Source organism: Neolamprologus brichardi, chromosome 7 (genome assembly GCF_056152115.1).
Source record: "Neolamprologus brichardi isolate AB-2024 chromosome 7, ASM5615211v1, whole genome shotgun sequence".
Classification (NCBI taxonomy): domain Eukaryota; kingdom Metazoa; phylum Chordata; class Actinopteri; order Cichliformes; family Cichlidae; genus Neolamprologus; species Neolamprologus brichardi.
In genome coordinates, this window is record NC_142110.1 from 10,485,573 (window position 1) to 10,501,099 (window position 15,527).

The 15,527-nt window shown below is 40.5% G+C and overlaps 1 protein-coding gene across 1 annotated transcript; it reads left to right on the forward strand.

Moving 5' to 3' along the window:
- The first annotated feature begins 7,991 nt into the window (after positions 1-7,991).
- Positions 7,992-14,686, forward strand: lrrc4.2 (leucine rich repeat containing 4.2). Its single transcript, XM_006789436.3, has 2 exons — positions 7,992-9,461; positions 9,613-14,686. Exon 2 carries the CDS (start codon positions 9,734-9,736, stop codon positions 11,726-11,728), a length of 1,995 nt encoding a protein of 664 aa, XP_006789499.1. The 5' UTR covers positions 7,992-9,461; positions 9,613-9,733; the 3' UTR covers positions 11,729-14,686.
- The last annotated feature ends 841 nt before the right edge of the window (positions 14,687-15,527 follow it).

The window sequence follows — 15,527 nt, forward strand, 5'->3', positions numbered from 1 at the left end:
AAAAGCAATTTTTTGTTTGTTCATCTTTTTTGAATCGTTACATTTGAAATCACCTAAACCTAAAAAAAGAGAAGAAAATAAAATAAGTAAAAGTTAAAATTACTCCATTTAGGCTTCCTCATCCTGCAGTGCTAGTTAAATGGTGAAGTACCAAGGATATAACTTTATTGATATTTGTATTAAGAAAGCAAGAATTAAAGAATGTATACAACCAGGGACATATACTGATTTAACTTGAAGGACTATTAGACTACAACCCATAAAAATAATCTCACTTGACACTGTATTGTATTAAACAGTTGGCCAGATTTAAAACACTCATTAGTTGAAGAGGTCAAAATACTGGTGCTGATCATTTCAGCCTATTTTGCCCCTGAGAATTGGTACTGTGATTCAAACCTTATGTGAATTGCTGCATTAATTAGACACTAAAATATAATGAACATGCAAACATAAAAACACTAAAATCAATATGATTTATTGAGCTGCAGTTCTGTTAATATCATCAGCCTCAGACTGGATATATCAGTACGAGTAAATGAGTCACCAGTCTGCTTTCTAATTCATTATGAAACAATATGAAAATGCAGTAAGGAGTTTAAATCACTGATGCACCTAATTTTCATTGTCAAAATTTTGTTATGCCCGATTTGTAACTGCCTGTTTCCAAAATTATTTCCCCAGTGTAAAATATAATTAAAGCAAGTTATAATGAAATCGATTTAGAAAAAATGGTCAATTTTAAGTGACATTTTTATTTATAAGTATGTTTCTCATTTTTGTGCAATTGTGATTAAAAAATCTGGGACAACCGGAAAGGTTTGAGCAAATTGTGATGCAGCCTGTGATGCAGGTCTCTCAACCAGACAAAACATTTGCTGCAAAACAAACAACAAACAAACAAACAAACAACAACAAACAAAAATATTAATTTAAACTACAGTTCAGCGTTATTAAATGTGAAGCAGCACAGTCACAATGAACTTTTAAAAACTGTATTCCTGCTATTAAATTCAGTATGAGCATAGGATTTTTTAAAAACCAGAACATCTTAGTTTCATGATTTCACACTGTGTAACGTTTATATTGTACTATTTAAATAAAAATAAATAAATAAGGGAAGAGATACCCTGTTTATAAATCATTAAGAGTTTGAGTGCAAATGTTTTATTTTCATCTTTTATTTTTGCACAACAGCCAGTTGGCTAAATTGGGCACCAAAATAATCATAATTATTTTAATTTTTTTCTTTTACATTTTGTTGCATTTTCCCAGAAGTACTGCTGACTTAAAAACATAAACTATGCCTGCTGTAGAACCCATTGCAAACAAATTACCAGTACCACCTATTGGAAGTAGGCATAGAAATTAATAAATTTATAGGGAGCGACAAAACCACCATATATTGTAAACTTTGTTGTATAAAATTGGCTTAAATGTTATTTTTAAATAGTGTTTTTTTTTTTTTAAACTAACTTAAACATAATCATACACACCAGCAGCAACAGCATTAGAAAAACATGACCCGTCTCATATTTAGGATTCAATGTTTTGAAAGAAACACGCTATATATTTTATTTAAATGTATTTCTGTTTGTAGATTTCCCTTTCACAATCCTTACTGAATGAAAAGGGACCACATACAGCTGTTAAAGACTCCTATCAATATTTGAACAGCAGTAGCTGCAAGTTGTCCTGCCTGCGGGAGTCCTGGGCTCCTCAGCTCCGTAGCATGTAACTTATTATCTAGTTTTCTTATCTTACCCAGTAAGGTCTTCCACCAATCTCTAAATGAAAAAACGTATTTGTGTTTCCACTTATAATAAATTGTCCTTTGGATAATTGTAGGATCTACCGTAAAATATATAAAGGCCTTGAGGCAACTGTTGTTGTGATTTGGCGCTATATAAATAAAATTGAATTGAATTGAATAATACAGTCAAGAATAAATATAACTCACATTTAGCCATAAGACTGTTCATTTGCCTTTTGAGAGTGTTCACAAATAGGCATAAATATATGTTGATCATCTTGCATTCCTCCAGCCTTGTTCCTCTTTCCGTGGTGTCGAATCACTGAGTGAATTCAGCCCACAGTGTGGGAATCAGTATATCCTGGTGTGAGTCAACTCTCCTCAGACTGTGGGTCGATGGTGCTGACTGAGCCAGGACAGCTAATAAATCACCTCCTGCTGTCCTAAAATGGTGGGGTTGTGATTGGGAAGGGGAAGGGAGCCGTGAGCAAGGGTTAATGAATACAGGCCACATCGATCTGCTTCCACCGGCCTTCTCTCTCACACCATCCACTGCTCTACTCTCAGGCCAAATGCTGCTCCAGCACTTTTATGACCTGCCACACTAAGCACGGGCTGAGTTGCGAGGAATACACAGAGGTAGGAAACATCGAGCACTAGTAAAATGCAACGGTAATGGTTAATACCATCAGCTAATTACAAGTTTTAGCTCAGGTGGTAGCTGTAATTACTAAATGAGGTAAAGCTGTGTGGTTCAAAAAGTTACATAAAAAGTTAAAGCAAAGAATTTTAACAAGAGCATTATGCATGTGTTATAATTTCTGCATATTTGAATATGCATGAGTATGCCAGGTTCCAACTCATGAAAAGCATGCAAACCTTTGTGCAGACACCTATGAACCGTCTAATTTGTTATCAGTTTGCTGTGACTGTGTGACTATGCTAGGTCAAAATATTGAATATGCTGGCCATGTGAACAATAACCAAAGTAACTGCATAACATACTGTGTCTGCACATGTCTGTGTTAGTGTCTGAAGCCTTAGTGACTGGTGGTGACTGAGGTAGTGTTAGCATTCGCGACTTGCAGTAGCACAATTTGCATCAGCCTATCAGAGTTTTTAGCAACAGCATATCTGTTTGGTGCTTGACCTAGGGTTCAGCTCGCAACGACTGTCTCCATCTTTTAACTCTGCAAAAGGAGCAACTGTTACCAGTCATCGTCTTTCAGTCCACATTACGTTAAGGGCCTTTTATAGTCTGGTAAGAGCAGCAGAGTTAATGAAGTGACAGCATTGCTACAGATGACTTGAAGCACATTCAGAGCCACCTAGTGTCATAACTTGAACTTTTGGTGATGTTTGGAGAACCCTCATAGACTGATTGGGCACTACATTTACACTAAGTCACAAACACTTATGCATCAATAATTAACGTTATGCAACAACCAGTTTGTCCACTAGGATGACAGGAAGTTGCTTGTTCAGTACTGACCTGACACATTGTTGTCATTCTGTTATATGACCGCCAGCTTTTAGGCCAACACATATTTGCACATTCCTCTTATCTGTGTCTTGCACTGCCCAAGAGATTTCATGGACTGTATTCCTTGTTCTGAGACTCTCCGCAGTACTGAATCTTGTCTGTCTTTAAACCTCGTAAATAGCTTTTTTCTCTTTGGGGTAATATGGGCCAGAATATTGCTCCTCTTTTCCATGCAATGACTGATTGTAACTGGGTGGAGTTTAAACTTTGACAGATCTTGCATGAGAAGAGGGATTGGCCATGTGCATTTTTTGTAATTCGGGGACTACCACAACAAATATTTAAGAAAGATCTCTGACACAGCTTTAGAAACCATACATGTATGCCCAGCTGCGACTGAACACATCAGAGGATAGCTTTGTGTTTCTGATTACTGTACATTCTAGTAATGTTTCCTGAGTGTTTCTATGTTTGCTTCAGTAAGCAAAAGCATATTTTTTAATTAAAGTTTTTCCATGTAGTGCTGATATTACCATAAGGGAATGATTTGTTATGGTTATGCTCAGAGTTGTTTAGCTCTCTTCTCAAGATTCCTTATTTTTAATTCTTTGAAGATTTCTTTTGAAAACAAGATTTTAATCTCTATGAGACTTTTGAATTGGATAAATAAAGGATAAACAGAACAGAAACAGAAAAAAACAGCAAGTGGTCCTTAAGCGGATATGCAAAATAAAATGTCCAACAGTATATGTTAGTAGTAGGTTTAAAATATAAGGCTACTGACTGTTAAATCCAGAATTGAATTCAAAATCCTGCTCCTCACATACAAGGTCTTAAATAATCAGGCCCCATCTTATCTTAATGACCTTGTAGTACCATATCACCCTATTAGAGCACTTCGCTCCCGCTCTGCAGGCCTACTTGTTGTTCCTAGAGTATTTAAAAGTAGAATGGGAGGGAGAGCCTTCAGTTTTCAGGCCCCTCTTCTGTGGAACCAGCTTCCAGTTTGGATTCGGGAGACAGACACTATCTCTACTTTTAAGATTAGGCTTAAAACTTTCCTTTTTGCTAAGGCATATAGTTAGGGCTGGACCAGGTGACCCTGAATCCTCCCTTAGTTATGCTGCAATAGATGTAGGCTGCCGGGGGATTCCCATGATGCATTGAGTTTTTCCTTTCCAGTCACCTTTCTCACTCACTATGTGTTAATAGACCTCTCTGTATTGAATCGTATCTGTTATTAATCTCTGTCTCTCTTCCACAGCATGTCTTTCATCCTGTCTTCCTTCTCTCACCCCAACCGGTCGCAGCAGATGGCCGCCCCTCCCTGAGCCTGGTTCTGCCGGAGGTTTCTTCCTGTTAAAAGGGAGTTTTTCCTTCCCACTGTCGCCAAAGTGCTTGCTCATAGGGGGTCATATGATTGTTGGGTTTTTCTCTGTATCTATGAAGCGCCTTGAGGCGACTTTTGTTGTGATTTGGCGCTATATAAATAAAATTGAATTGAATTGAATTGACTGGCCTGCATTAAGAAAAAGGGCCTACACAATAACAGAATAATGAAGGCAATAATGACAGTGCATGACAAAAGAGATTAATACATCTGTGATCAGTGGGGAAATAGTTTCTGATTTACACACATATTTTCCTCATTAGCCACTCATGTCATTAATAACTATGAGCCAAAAACAGCTTAACAACTCATAGCTGAAGTAAATTATCTTGGAAAAATGGTGCTTGTCCAAACCTGATATAACTTTGACAGTTATTGACCAGTCACTTATTCTATGTGTGTTGGACATAATATAAATGTGCAGTGCAAAGACCTGAAAAACTTTGACAAGAGCCAAATTATTAAGGAATAGGTGGGAGCACCTCAGTGACAGCACATTTTTTACAGGGAGCTCCCAGTCAGCAGTGGCGAGAACTGTTTACACCAACAGAGATCTAAAAGGAGCTCAGCCCTGAACCAATGACAATGTGTTGGAAAATGTGCTGGGCTTTTCACAAATTGCTGTGTCTCAAACTCCCAACTTCCAGATTATAAAGGCTCTGCTGCTTATCCAGTGGTGCCAGAAACTACAGAGCTCCTGCAGATGTATATTTGGTGTGGGCAGTTGTAGTATTTCTGGTGTGCACATTGTCAAAAACAAAACACAGACTCTTTACTTAATTCATTCCTGTATAACAGACCCTATTATTTATTTTAGGGTCTAAAATGTCTCTAAAAATATTCACAATCTCTTATTTGAAGGATAATAATTAAATAGATAACTATTTTTTAAAGGCGTTCGGGTTAAAATGTAATGATGTTCTAACAGAGTAAGTTACAGCTAACTACACTTTCATCAGACTGCGTATGATGTACTGCACACTGTATTTTTATTTGCAGATGGCAGTTAATTCTGAACGCAATTTCACATATTCATAGGAATGTATTCAGCAACTGTGAATGACGTTAGCCTAAAAATATGAAACAATATAAACAGATTAAAAAAAAGAAAAGATGACAAGAGAACCATAATGACATCAGGACACAACATCATATATTCAGTGTCCTAACTGACCTTTCTCTGGCCTCTGTAATAGCATTAACACAGCAGTTAAAACCATGGCCATCAATTATCTGACCAACCTTGTTTGCACCATCCTTAACTAATAGTTTATAATTTCCACATGCCACTCAACATACTCTTCCTCTCTCTCTATTTATTTTTCACCTCCAAAGTTCGCTTTAAACATAACATCTAATGGGAATAGAACAGGCGCATGAGCTGCATTTGGCACAGTGTTGAAATTCTCTTCCAAGCTACCTGGCTTGTTACCTCTAGAAACACAGATGCGAGTGAGTGTTTTTTTTTTTCAGCCTTTGTTTTTTATCTGTTATTCCAGTCCTCTCAAAGTCATTCTTTGATGCATAAAACAAAGTGAGATATAAGTTTCATTTATTCCCTTTGTTGCTCATACAGTGGTTTTACTCCTAAATATTGTAGGGCGATGAAGGACAGACATGATGGTTAAGTTGATGGCATTGGCCTCACTCCTTACAATTTTGTGATGATAAAAATATAACAAATATATATATATATATATATATATATATATATATATATAAATAAAACACAAAAATAAGAAATGACATACAATGTGCATACATTTTGTTGCTGACATGTACATAGCAGTGATTTGCTTAACAGTGTAAAGCAAATCACTGTAAGACCCATACCCATACCCATACATACTGTATCCATGTGCTTTCAGTTTTCTGAACTGGAGCAGTTAATTGTTTTTTGCTTATGACACGAAGAATTCGAATAAAACTGTTGAAATTAAATTGGATCCACTCTTTACTATTTTATTAATAACTATCCAAAAGATAAAGCTGAGCATTATCATTTATTTAGTGTGATATTTTTTTTATGTTTACATATGTTAAACAGGGGACCACATATAAACACAAACATTAAACCTTTAGTATATTTATGTAAATGACAGCTTACATCCATTTAATTTATTTATGATTTTTTTCCTCATTATGGTTTAATACATGGGCAAGTTTGTCAACAGCGTCTCAACGCGATAAAATGTTACGTTTATTTTCATAAATTTGGAATCGACTGTACCTTTTTGCAGGTATGGTGCCCAACAGCAATGTGCATGTGTAAGGATGGGGAGGAAGAGAGAGGATGTGGTCATTAACCAAAGGCAGTGAGGGAGATTCCTTCTCCTGCATTCAAATGATGCTTAATCCAACACTATCAACACGCCTCTCGTACCTCCTACTCCTCACTCATAATCCTCATCTTTCTTTTGCTCCTGCTCTTGTGCCATTTTTCTTAGGAGACTACAGTGCAGTACTTTCCCTCATCCGTCTCCCTCATTCTTCTTCTCTATCCCTATTTATCTCATTTCTTTCCTCTTTCTATAGGCTCCTTCCCCCTATTTCACCAAGGACATGAATATATCTCCTCCTACCCAGCCCCATCCCCCCCCCCCCCCCCCCCCCACTCTCCCGGTAAGTCTCTTTTCCTTCTATCTGTCTGTCTTTCTCTCATCATTCCCAGAGATAACTGCGTGCAAGCGCTTTCATCTTTCTCCTCCCTGAAGAGAAGACTGCCCAGCCGACAGAGAAGCATAGTCAGCGTTTCAGTCCTTTATGATGTCACAACCCCCCCGATCCAATACCCTCACTTCCAAAACACCCACACACATAATACGTCCACACAAGTGACACAATAAGAAAGTCAAACCCATCATAAGAAAACAACTCTGTTTATTTCCTCCTTATGGCATTAATAACAAGTGAGGAAAACACTCCTAAAACTGCCTTACGAGACGGACAGCTGCATCTCCACTGGAAAACTCTGGTGCACTGTTTCGCTGATGAGACAGAGATAGAGAGAGAGAACTAAAGAAACTCTAAAGTTAACGTAGAAAGTCTGACCATTTGTCTCTAAATCATAGATCGGAATGCATTTTTTAAAATTTTTAACAACTGGTTGTGAAGAGCTGTGTCTAGACAGATGGCAGGAGAAGGGACGAGTGGCACAGGTAAAGTGATCCAGAGAGCGAGAGGGAAGAAGGACGGCGAGGGACAGAGCATGTGAGAAACTCTGACACAGAAAGAGAGAAAGAAAGAAAGAAAGGAGAAAATGGTTATTGTGAAGGGAGGGAGATGGGGGAGGAGGGGAGGTTGTATGTGTTAATACACAGGAACACTGCATCAAACCAATGCACTGCTCTGAGGCTGGCTGAGCAGCTATGAGGAGTGCGTCAGCAGTACATTCACGTTCCCACTGAAGGACAAAGGGAGGGGGCAGAGCGAGCATCTTAGCTGCCTGCAACACCGACACACATCGAAGGGGGGGAATAGAGAAAAAAGAGAGATTGGAGAATAAACAAGAAGAGGAGATGTGGATTAGAATGCTGCTCCTGCTGTTTCTCTGACGGTGGGCTGCCTGTTAGAGCGCTCGCGTGCCTCTCCATCTCTCTCTCTCTCTTTCACTCACACACACACACACACACACTCTCCTTCGCACACTCTATCTTTTTCTTGCTCTTGATCTGTCAGTGGTTCTCTCATTCATTCTCTTTCGGTCTCTCTTTCCCCCCTCTTTCTCTCTCTCTCTCTTCTACCCTGGCTACTGCAGTAGTCCACCAGCCAGCCGCAAGTCTGACAGCCACACACATGGCTAACTGCCACAACTTACTACCTCAGTCCTGGAGAAAAAACTAACAAAAAAGCAAGCAGAAGACCACTGCAGGACGCAGCCTGGGGGACAAAGAGCAAGCGGAGAGAAGGATCCTCAACACCATTCTCTGCTTATGGATACAGATACGGAGCCCACTTCCACACACATCCTTCAAGCGTAATCCTCTCTGCATTCTCTCATTGCAGAAGAGGACAAGCGTGCTCTCTCTCTCTCTCTCTTCCGACAGCCTTTTGCGAAGCTCCAACAGTGCAGCGTATCCTCTTCTACACCCCCCACACAGCGCCACCATCTCTCCCACCACCCCCAGCCCCCCTCCCCCCAGGAGGAATAGACGGATTACTGCTAGCTGTGCACACAGCAGCCTGCAGCTGCTCTGACCAGGGCCAGCCCAACATTGGGAGGAAGCAAGAGGAACACAGAGGAGGAGAGGAGAGGAGAGGGGGATGACTGTGCCGGGAGTTCTTTAGCCTTTTTCTGTCTCTCAGTCTCTGTCACAACAGGGCTAATCAGCGACCGACAAGCCCTTGGCAAAGTCACAGTGAGGGAGGTCTCTCACCCAAACAGGCGACCAGCCGGACGAGCCAACACATGTATCAGGACCTGACAGAACTGAGGATTTTTATTCATTTCACTTGGTCACTTCTTCTCTCCTCTTCTGTCGTGTTTAACTGCGTTATGGATCGTTGTGATTTATCTATAGTGCAGCTGCATTTTGGAGTCTGCTGCCTGGCAGAGGGACAGTTGGTGGGGGCAGAAGGAATCTGGGCACCTGCTAAGCCTTCATGGCCTTACTGCTGCCTGTGAGTGTTTTCCATGCTGCTCTCAGTCTTTAATATCAGGAGCCATTTTGTACCCTTGGCTAATAGAGGGCCACACTACTTTCTTAAAAAAGGAAAAAGAAGAAACCATCTATCTCATGCCATTCTGTGGAAAGGAATTACACATGAATGCTGTATGTGACTGTTGTGCTTAACATTTGGAAAGAGGCAAAAAGGAGGACTTTCAAACTAATGAGGTACGTCACTGAGACTGTTACTCAACCTATTTCTTACATTGCTGCATTGCTTTTCTTCTGTTTCTTCTCTTGTATTAATCTCTCTCACTCTCTCTCCTTATCTGTCCTCCTTTTTTTCCCTTCATTCCCTCACACAACAATTTTGATGCAGCATCTCCCTGCACTGTCGATGGAACTTTGGAGCCTTGAGTTGCTCCAGCCAGGCTAGGGTGGTCTGTTGTTTGGTGTGTGCCATATCCCCCCACCATGCAGAATAATGAGCCCTCCACACCATGAGTCCTCTGGGCCAGGTTAGTGTGCAGCCTACCTGGAATGCAGCCCTGCTCGCCGTGCTTTCCCTCATGGTGCCTGCCTTCACTATGTGCCAGTCCACAGGCCCTGAGTTCGGCTCAGCTAAGCCACAGAACTGTCCAGGTGTGTGCTCCTGCACTAACCAGCTCAGCAAGGTGGTGTGTACCCGCAGAGGGCTGATTAGGGTTCCTCCTAACATCCCAGCCAACACCAGGTACCTGAACCTAATGGAAAACAGCATAGAAACCATACAGGCAGATACATTTAGACACCTGCATCACTTGGAGGTACTACAGTTGGGCAGGAATGCTATCAGGCAGATTGAAGTGGGGGCCTTCAATGGCCTAACCAGTCTCAACACCCTGGAGCTGTTCGACAACAGACTGACAGTCATACCTAGTGGAGCTTTTGAATATCTATCAAAGCTTAGAGAATTGTGGCTTAGAAACAATCCCATTGAGAGCATCCCCTCTTACGCCTTTAATCGTGTCCCCTCACTCATGAGACTGGACCTGGGAGAGCTGAGGAAGTTGGAGTACATCTCAGATGGCGCTTTCGAGGGCCTTCACAACCTGAAGTACCTGAACCTGGGGATGTGCAATCTGAGGGAGTTTCCCAATCTTTCACCATTGGTGGGATTGGAGGAGTTGGAGATATCAGAGAATGTTTTCCCTGAACTGAAGCCTGGAGCATTCCGTGGCCTCAAGAATTTACGTAAACTATGGATTATGAACTCTGCCATTACTATGATTGAAAGGAATGCATTTGATGACATCACAGCCTTGGTGGAGCTTAATTTAGCCCACAATAACCTGTCGTCTCTCCCCCATAACCTCTTCACCCCCCTGCAGTATCTGGTGGAGCTACATCTTCATCACAACCCATGGCGATGTGACTGTGATGTAGTGTGGCTCTCTTGGTGGCTCAGAGAATACATTCCCACAAATTCCACCTGCTGTGGACGCTGCCACACTCCAGTCCACATGAGAGGACGCTACCTGGTGGAAGTTGATCAAACAACCTTTCAGTGTTCAGCACCATTCATACTTGATGCTCCAAGAGATCTTAACATTTCAGCAGCGAGGGTGGCAGAGCTTAAGTGTCGCACGGCTGCCATGAGCTCAGTACGATGGCTTCTCCCTAATGGAACTGTTTTGACCCATGGCTCGGCTCATCCAAGAATATCTGTCCTTAATGATGGAACACTTAATTTCTCCAATGTTCTCCCATCAGATACAGGTGTTTACACTTGCATGGTGAGCAACATGGCAGGAAATTCCAACGCCTCGGCCTACCTAAACGTCAGCAATGCTGAACTCAATACATCTAATCTGTCCTACTTTACCACTGTAACGGTGGAAGTTTTGGCGCCCACAGTGGAGGAGACCCCTAAACCCAAGCCCACTGTCCCTGCATCACCCTCTGTATTTCAACCTGTCTTTATCTCCACACCTACTGTGCTATTTCAAAACACTCAGACTCCAAGGCAGGTATCAATTCCCACTGCCAGAGTCCCTAGTGAGCCAGCTGCCAGCCTGGATGAGGTGATGAAAACCACCAAAATCATTATTGGGTGTTTTGTTGCTGTTACCCTGCTGGCAGCTGCCATGTTAATAGCGTTCTATAAGTTGCGCAAGAGGCATCAACAGAGAAGCACCGTGGCAGCAGCCAGGACCATAGAAATCATACAGATGGAGGAAGAAGTTCCTCCTGTTCCACCGCCCACATCTGGATCTAGTGGCTCTGATGACACAGGTTTAGTACTGCCTACACTGGTGGAACACAACAGCAACACCTTTAAGCCTGGGTATGTGTCCTCCTCATCCCGCCAGGGTGGTTACGGTGCCCATTGGACTCAGAACAACTCTCTTCACCGCTCTGTTAGACAGCATCACAGCCACATCAGCACCATTGCTGATCCCTACATCATTAAGACTACTCATGGCAAGGACAAGGTTCAAGAGACCCAAATCTGAGTAACGCTCCCTATGGATTTATGTCTGACTCTGTCCGAACCTCTCCCCTCATCTCTGCTCACCAGTCCATGCAATAGAATGCACAAAGAACAGAACGGTAACTTTCTTTTGTACAGAAGTGCAAAACAGAGACATTTTTTGTTTCTTGTACATGCCTATACATAAGTATATAAATATGAAAAAAATAAATAAATATATATAAATAAAACTACCGTCAGGCAGTGGTGAGACATGCAAATTATATTAGAAAAGAAAGTAATTTGAAACTATTTTCTAATAACTGGTGACTTCTATTTAAAAAATGGATAATTAATTGCTTTTTTTTTTTTAAATGAAAAAAGGAAAGTTGTGATGTCTAGCATAGGAAAAGAGGCATTTAGTTTGTTTTCGACCATATTTAGGAGGCAGTAAGAAGCTCTTTGCAAAGGCACCAGTTTCTAAATCCAGCCCCAAATGGAAGCTCCAGTTTTAACTGTGCCAAATATTATATGCAATAAAATGGTATTTCCAAACTAAGGAGTTTAAAAACACACAAAGCAAATTCTAGATAGATACAAACATTTGTCCAATAGCAGCATAATGGCACAGATAGATTGTGCTGTTCAGTAGCTATCAGCCAAATGCTTTTGGACTGCAGTGAAATTCTGCAGCTAAGGTTTAACCCTCTGTTCGCTGGAGTTCAGCTGCGTTTATTTGACAGTGCCAGTGCTTCTTAGTTGTAGCGTATCTAAACATGTTTATTTAGTGTGCACATGATTCCCCACTGGTTTAACTGGCAAATGTGGAATGCAGGCTAATAACAGTTGTTGCAAATATGTTGTTCTGTTATTGTTTGCATTTTGTATTATTTTTTTTCCCTTAGGTTTTGACATGCTTCTTATTGGCTTGTGTAGTGTTTAGGGCTAATTTAGTAATGCATTACAGCAGTTGCCTGACTTGTCTCCGCAAGGGCTCATTCCGATGCTAATTTTTCAAAGGAACAGACATGTGGTGAAGTGATACGGGGCTTTGCTGACCATTCTGCTTTTGGAGAAAACAAAGAGGGTTGAGTTAAAACAAAATGAATGTCTGATGATACCGGGACTTTTCCATGGACTACATCGAAAAATTACTTTGTGTTTCTTTTTCTTTTAATGTTTTATTTTTAGCAACACTATTTTTATGGAGAGACAAAGGAGGCTATGAAAAATAAAATCTTTGGTTTGTATTTCTCTAATCAGAAACACTTTCATCTAATGTTTTTCTTTTCTTCTCTCTGAAAATATTTCCATTTGTGTGTAAGTTGTTTAATCGTAAAGGCTGGAGGTAGTATTGTAAATCGTATCTTAGCCAACACCCCCATCTTACGGTCCTATGCATTTACTTAGTGTCTGCATGAATGGGTCTTTAAGTAACTGGTGTACAATGCTGCATTATACCCCACAGTGGGGCTCTATGCAGGTCAGATAGGCTGTTGGTCTTTGATGCCTCAGCTTAGTTCTTAACATTGATTTCTCAGTGACTGTGAAGGGAAAAAATACATGTATCCCACAGTTCTACGGTTTGTGGGTTTCTTTTCCTTACGCATTCATCCGCTGGTCATACCTCTTACCTGAATGTGTCACTTATGGAACAAAGAGAAATATATTGGGGGTTTTAATGATATGAGTCCAACATTATTTTTCTTCAGCAAAACAAGTATTGCATTCCAAATGCAGTCTCAATATATCACTTAAAAATGAGAAAGCAGGCATATTTTTAGTTTTGTTTTTGTTTTTTTTCTTTTTGCAGATGCTGTATGTGTCAGTGCATTTCTGAGCAATCTGGTCTTGACATCACGCAGCTAAAAGGCCAGCTACCATAAATAAGCGTGGGCAGTCTGTGGTGACTGAAACGGCTTACCCATGATGTTATACTGTTGCTCTTCATACAAACACTCATCAGTCCTCCTTATTTCATACTGTTTTTGACAGATGCTGTTCAACCCTCCACATTTCTGGTCATTTAAGACTTTATGTTGCAGTGAAAAAGTGCTCCTGCTGAGACTATTTAGGGATGACGAGGAAATTAAAGTATGACCCTTTTGATAATTATGGTGCATGTTGAGTTGACAGGAACACCAATGCTTCATTTTAAAGCTCCAGGCCAGCCATCCAAGACACTTAATAATTGGTTTTAAAGGTACTGGGTGATCTAATATATAGATACTTAATTTACTATGACATTTAGACTAACGTGACTGCATTACAGTTTGTTTCTGGTGCAGTAAAAGAAAACAGGAACAACAGCTATGCATGGTTTGAAATATAGGTTGATTGAGGATGAGTTTTCTAAGGATAAACTCTTGTAAAAGGAACATTTTTGAATTATACATATTGTTGCCTCTCATCCAAAGTCGAACCTATAGCCCCCTGTGACCCTGAAATGGATAAGCGGTTAAGAAAATGGATGTATGTAAACAATGTTGTACAATATGTTGCAGGTGTTGATTAAATACCTCCAAATTTTCGAAGGTTTTCTAAATTCTCAATGGACAGTGAGGTGCTTGTGTTCTCTGGCAGCACACCTGACAGTGTCCAGGTAAGGAAGGGCCTCAATAAGCAGATGCAACTCAACTGTTTCTTCCGTTTCCTCAAGAAAATGCAAGGACGATCGACTACTGAATATTCAGGTGCCAAACAGAATGTGGTGGCTGTTTTTTTGCGCTGGCAAAACAGAGTGTTCTTGGTTGTTAGAGTATGTGTGGGTTGAAAAAGAGCAGACTCTTATTATTTCCCCCAGCACAGCATGGTTCTTTGGCCGTGCTAGCATCTTCATAAGAGGCTACTGGCTGTTTGCGACGCCTTTAATGTGCCTGATAACCAGGCACATATAAACATTGACAACTACTTCCTTTCTTCTTCTTTTCTTCCTCCTCCGTCTCTTCAGTGTTAAGAGCAAAAGCAGAGGAAAGTCAGAAATCAACTTAGTACTATCAACTATTCAGTCAGTTTGCTTCCCTCTTGCTGTTCTTATTTATTTATTTTTACTGTATGCCCCCTTGTTGTAAATAAGATCAGAAGATGGCATGCCATAACTGCTGCCATCTCTGACTGTTTTTTAATTAGTGATTCAGTATGAAATAGATTGTGTTTGAAGGTTTATAGGCTCATCTGTTTGGTACACTGATCTGCATACGTCATTTGAACCCCTTTGCTTTTTCCCTTCTTCTTTTTTATTTACTAAAAGGCTAAGCAGCGTGTCACTAGCTCTTGTTCTTGCTTTACACTTTGCAGGATATGGAGGTAAGTAAAAAGAATCCGTAACTTGCCACCATATGGGTGGATCTTATTCCAACTTGATAGGATCTGCAGAGAAACAAGTAAAAGGCTAGGATACGGCTCTATGGCTTGCATTCTATAAGGTTGAGGGTTTGTTTGAAACATGTCCTTGAGCCCATAGATCCATATCTGTTGATGAAGTCTCTTGCAGAAAAAAAAAAGTGTTGGTCAGGTGGCAGAAATGCTGCCACACTCTCTCCATTGACTGATGCCTTTTTGTGCCCACAGAGGGATTGTAATGACCCTTAGAAGTGAGAAATTGTCAGGACTCATCCCTCTCTCAACACTTGATTGGACACTTTTATCATACTGCAAAGCTTTGGCCTGTGTCTTTGTTTTTTTTGTTTGTTTGTTTTTTAACTAGGGCAGAATGTGCACAAATTCAAAAGATTAAAAAATGTAAGGGAATTAATAACCTTGAATCACATTGTCAAAATAATATGTACAATGTTTTGCAATTTCACTGGCTATTGGTTTTGGATCGAGGAAAAATGAATACT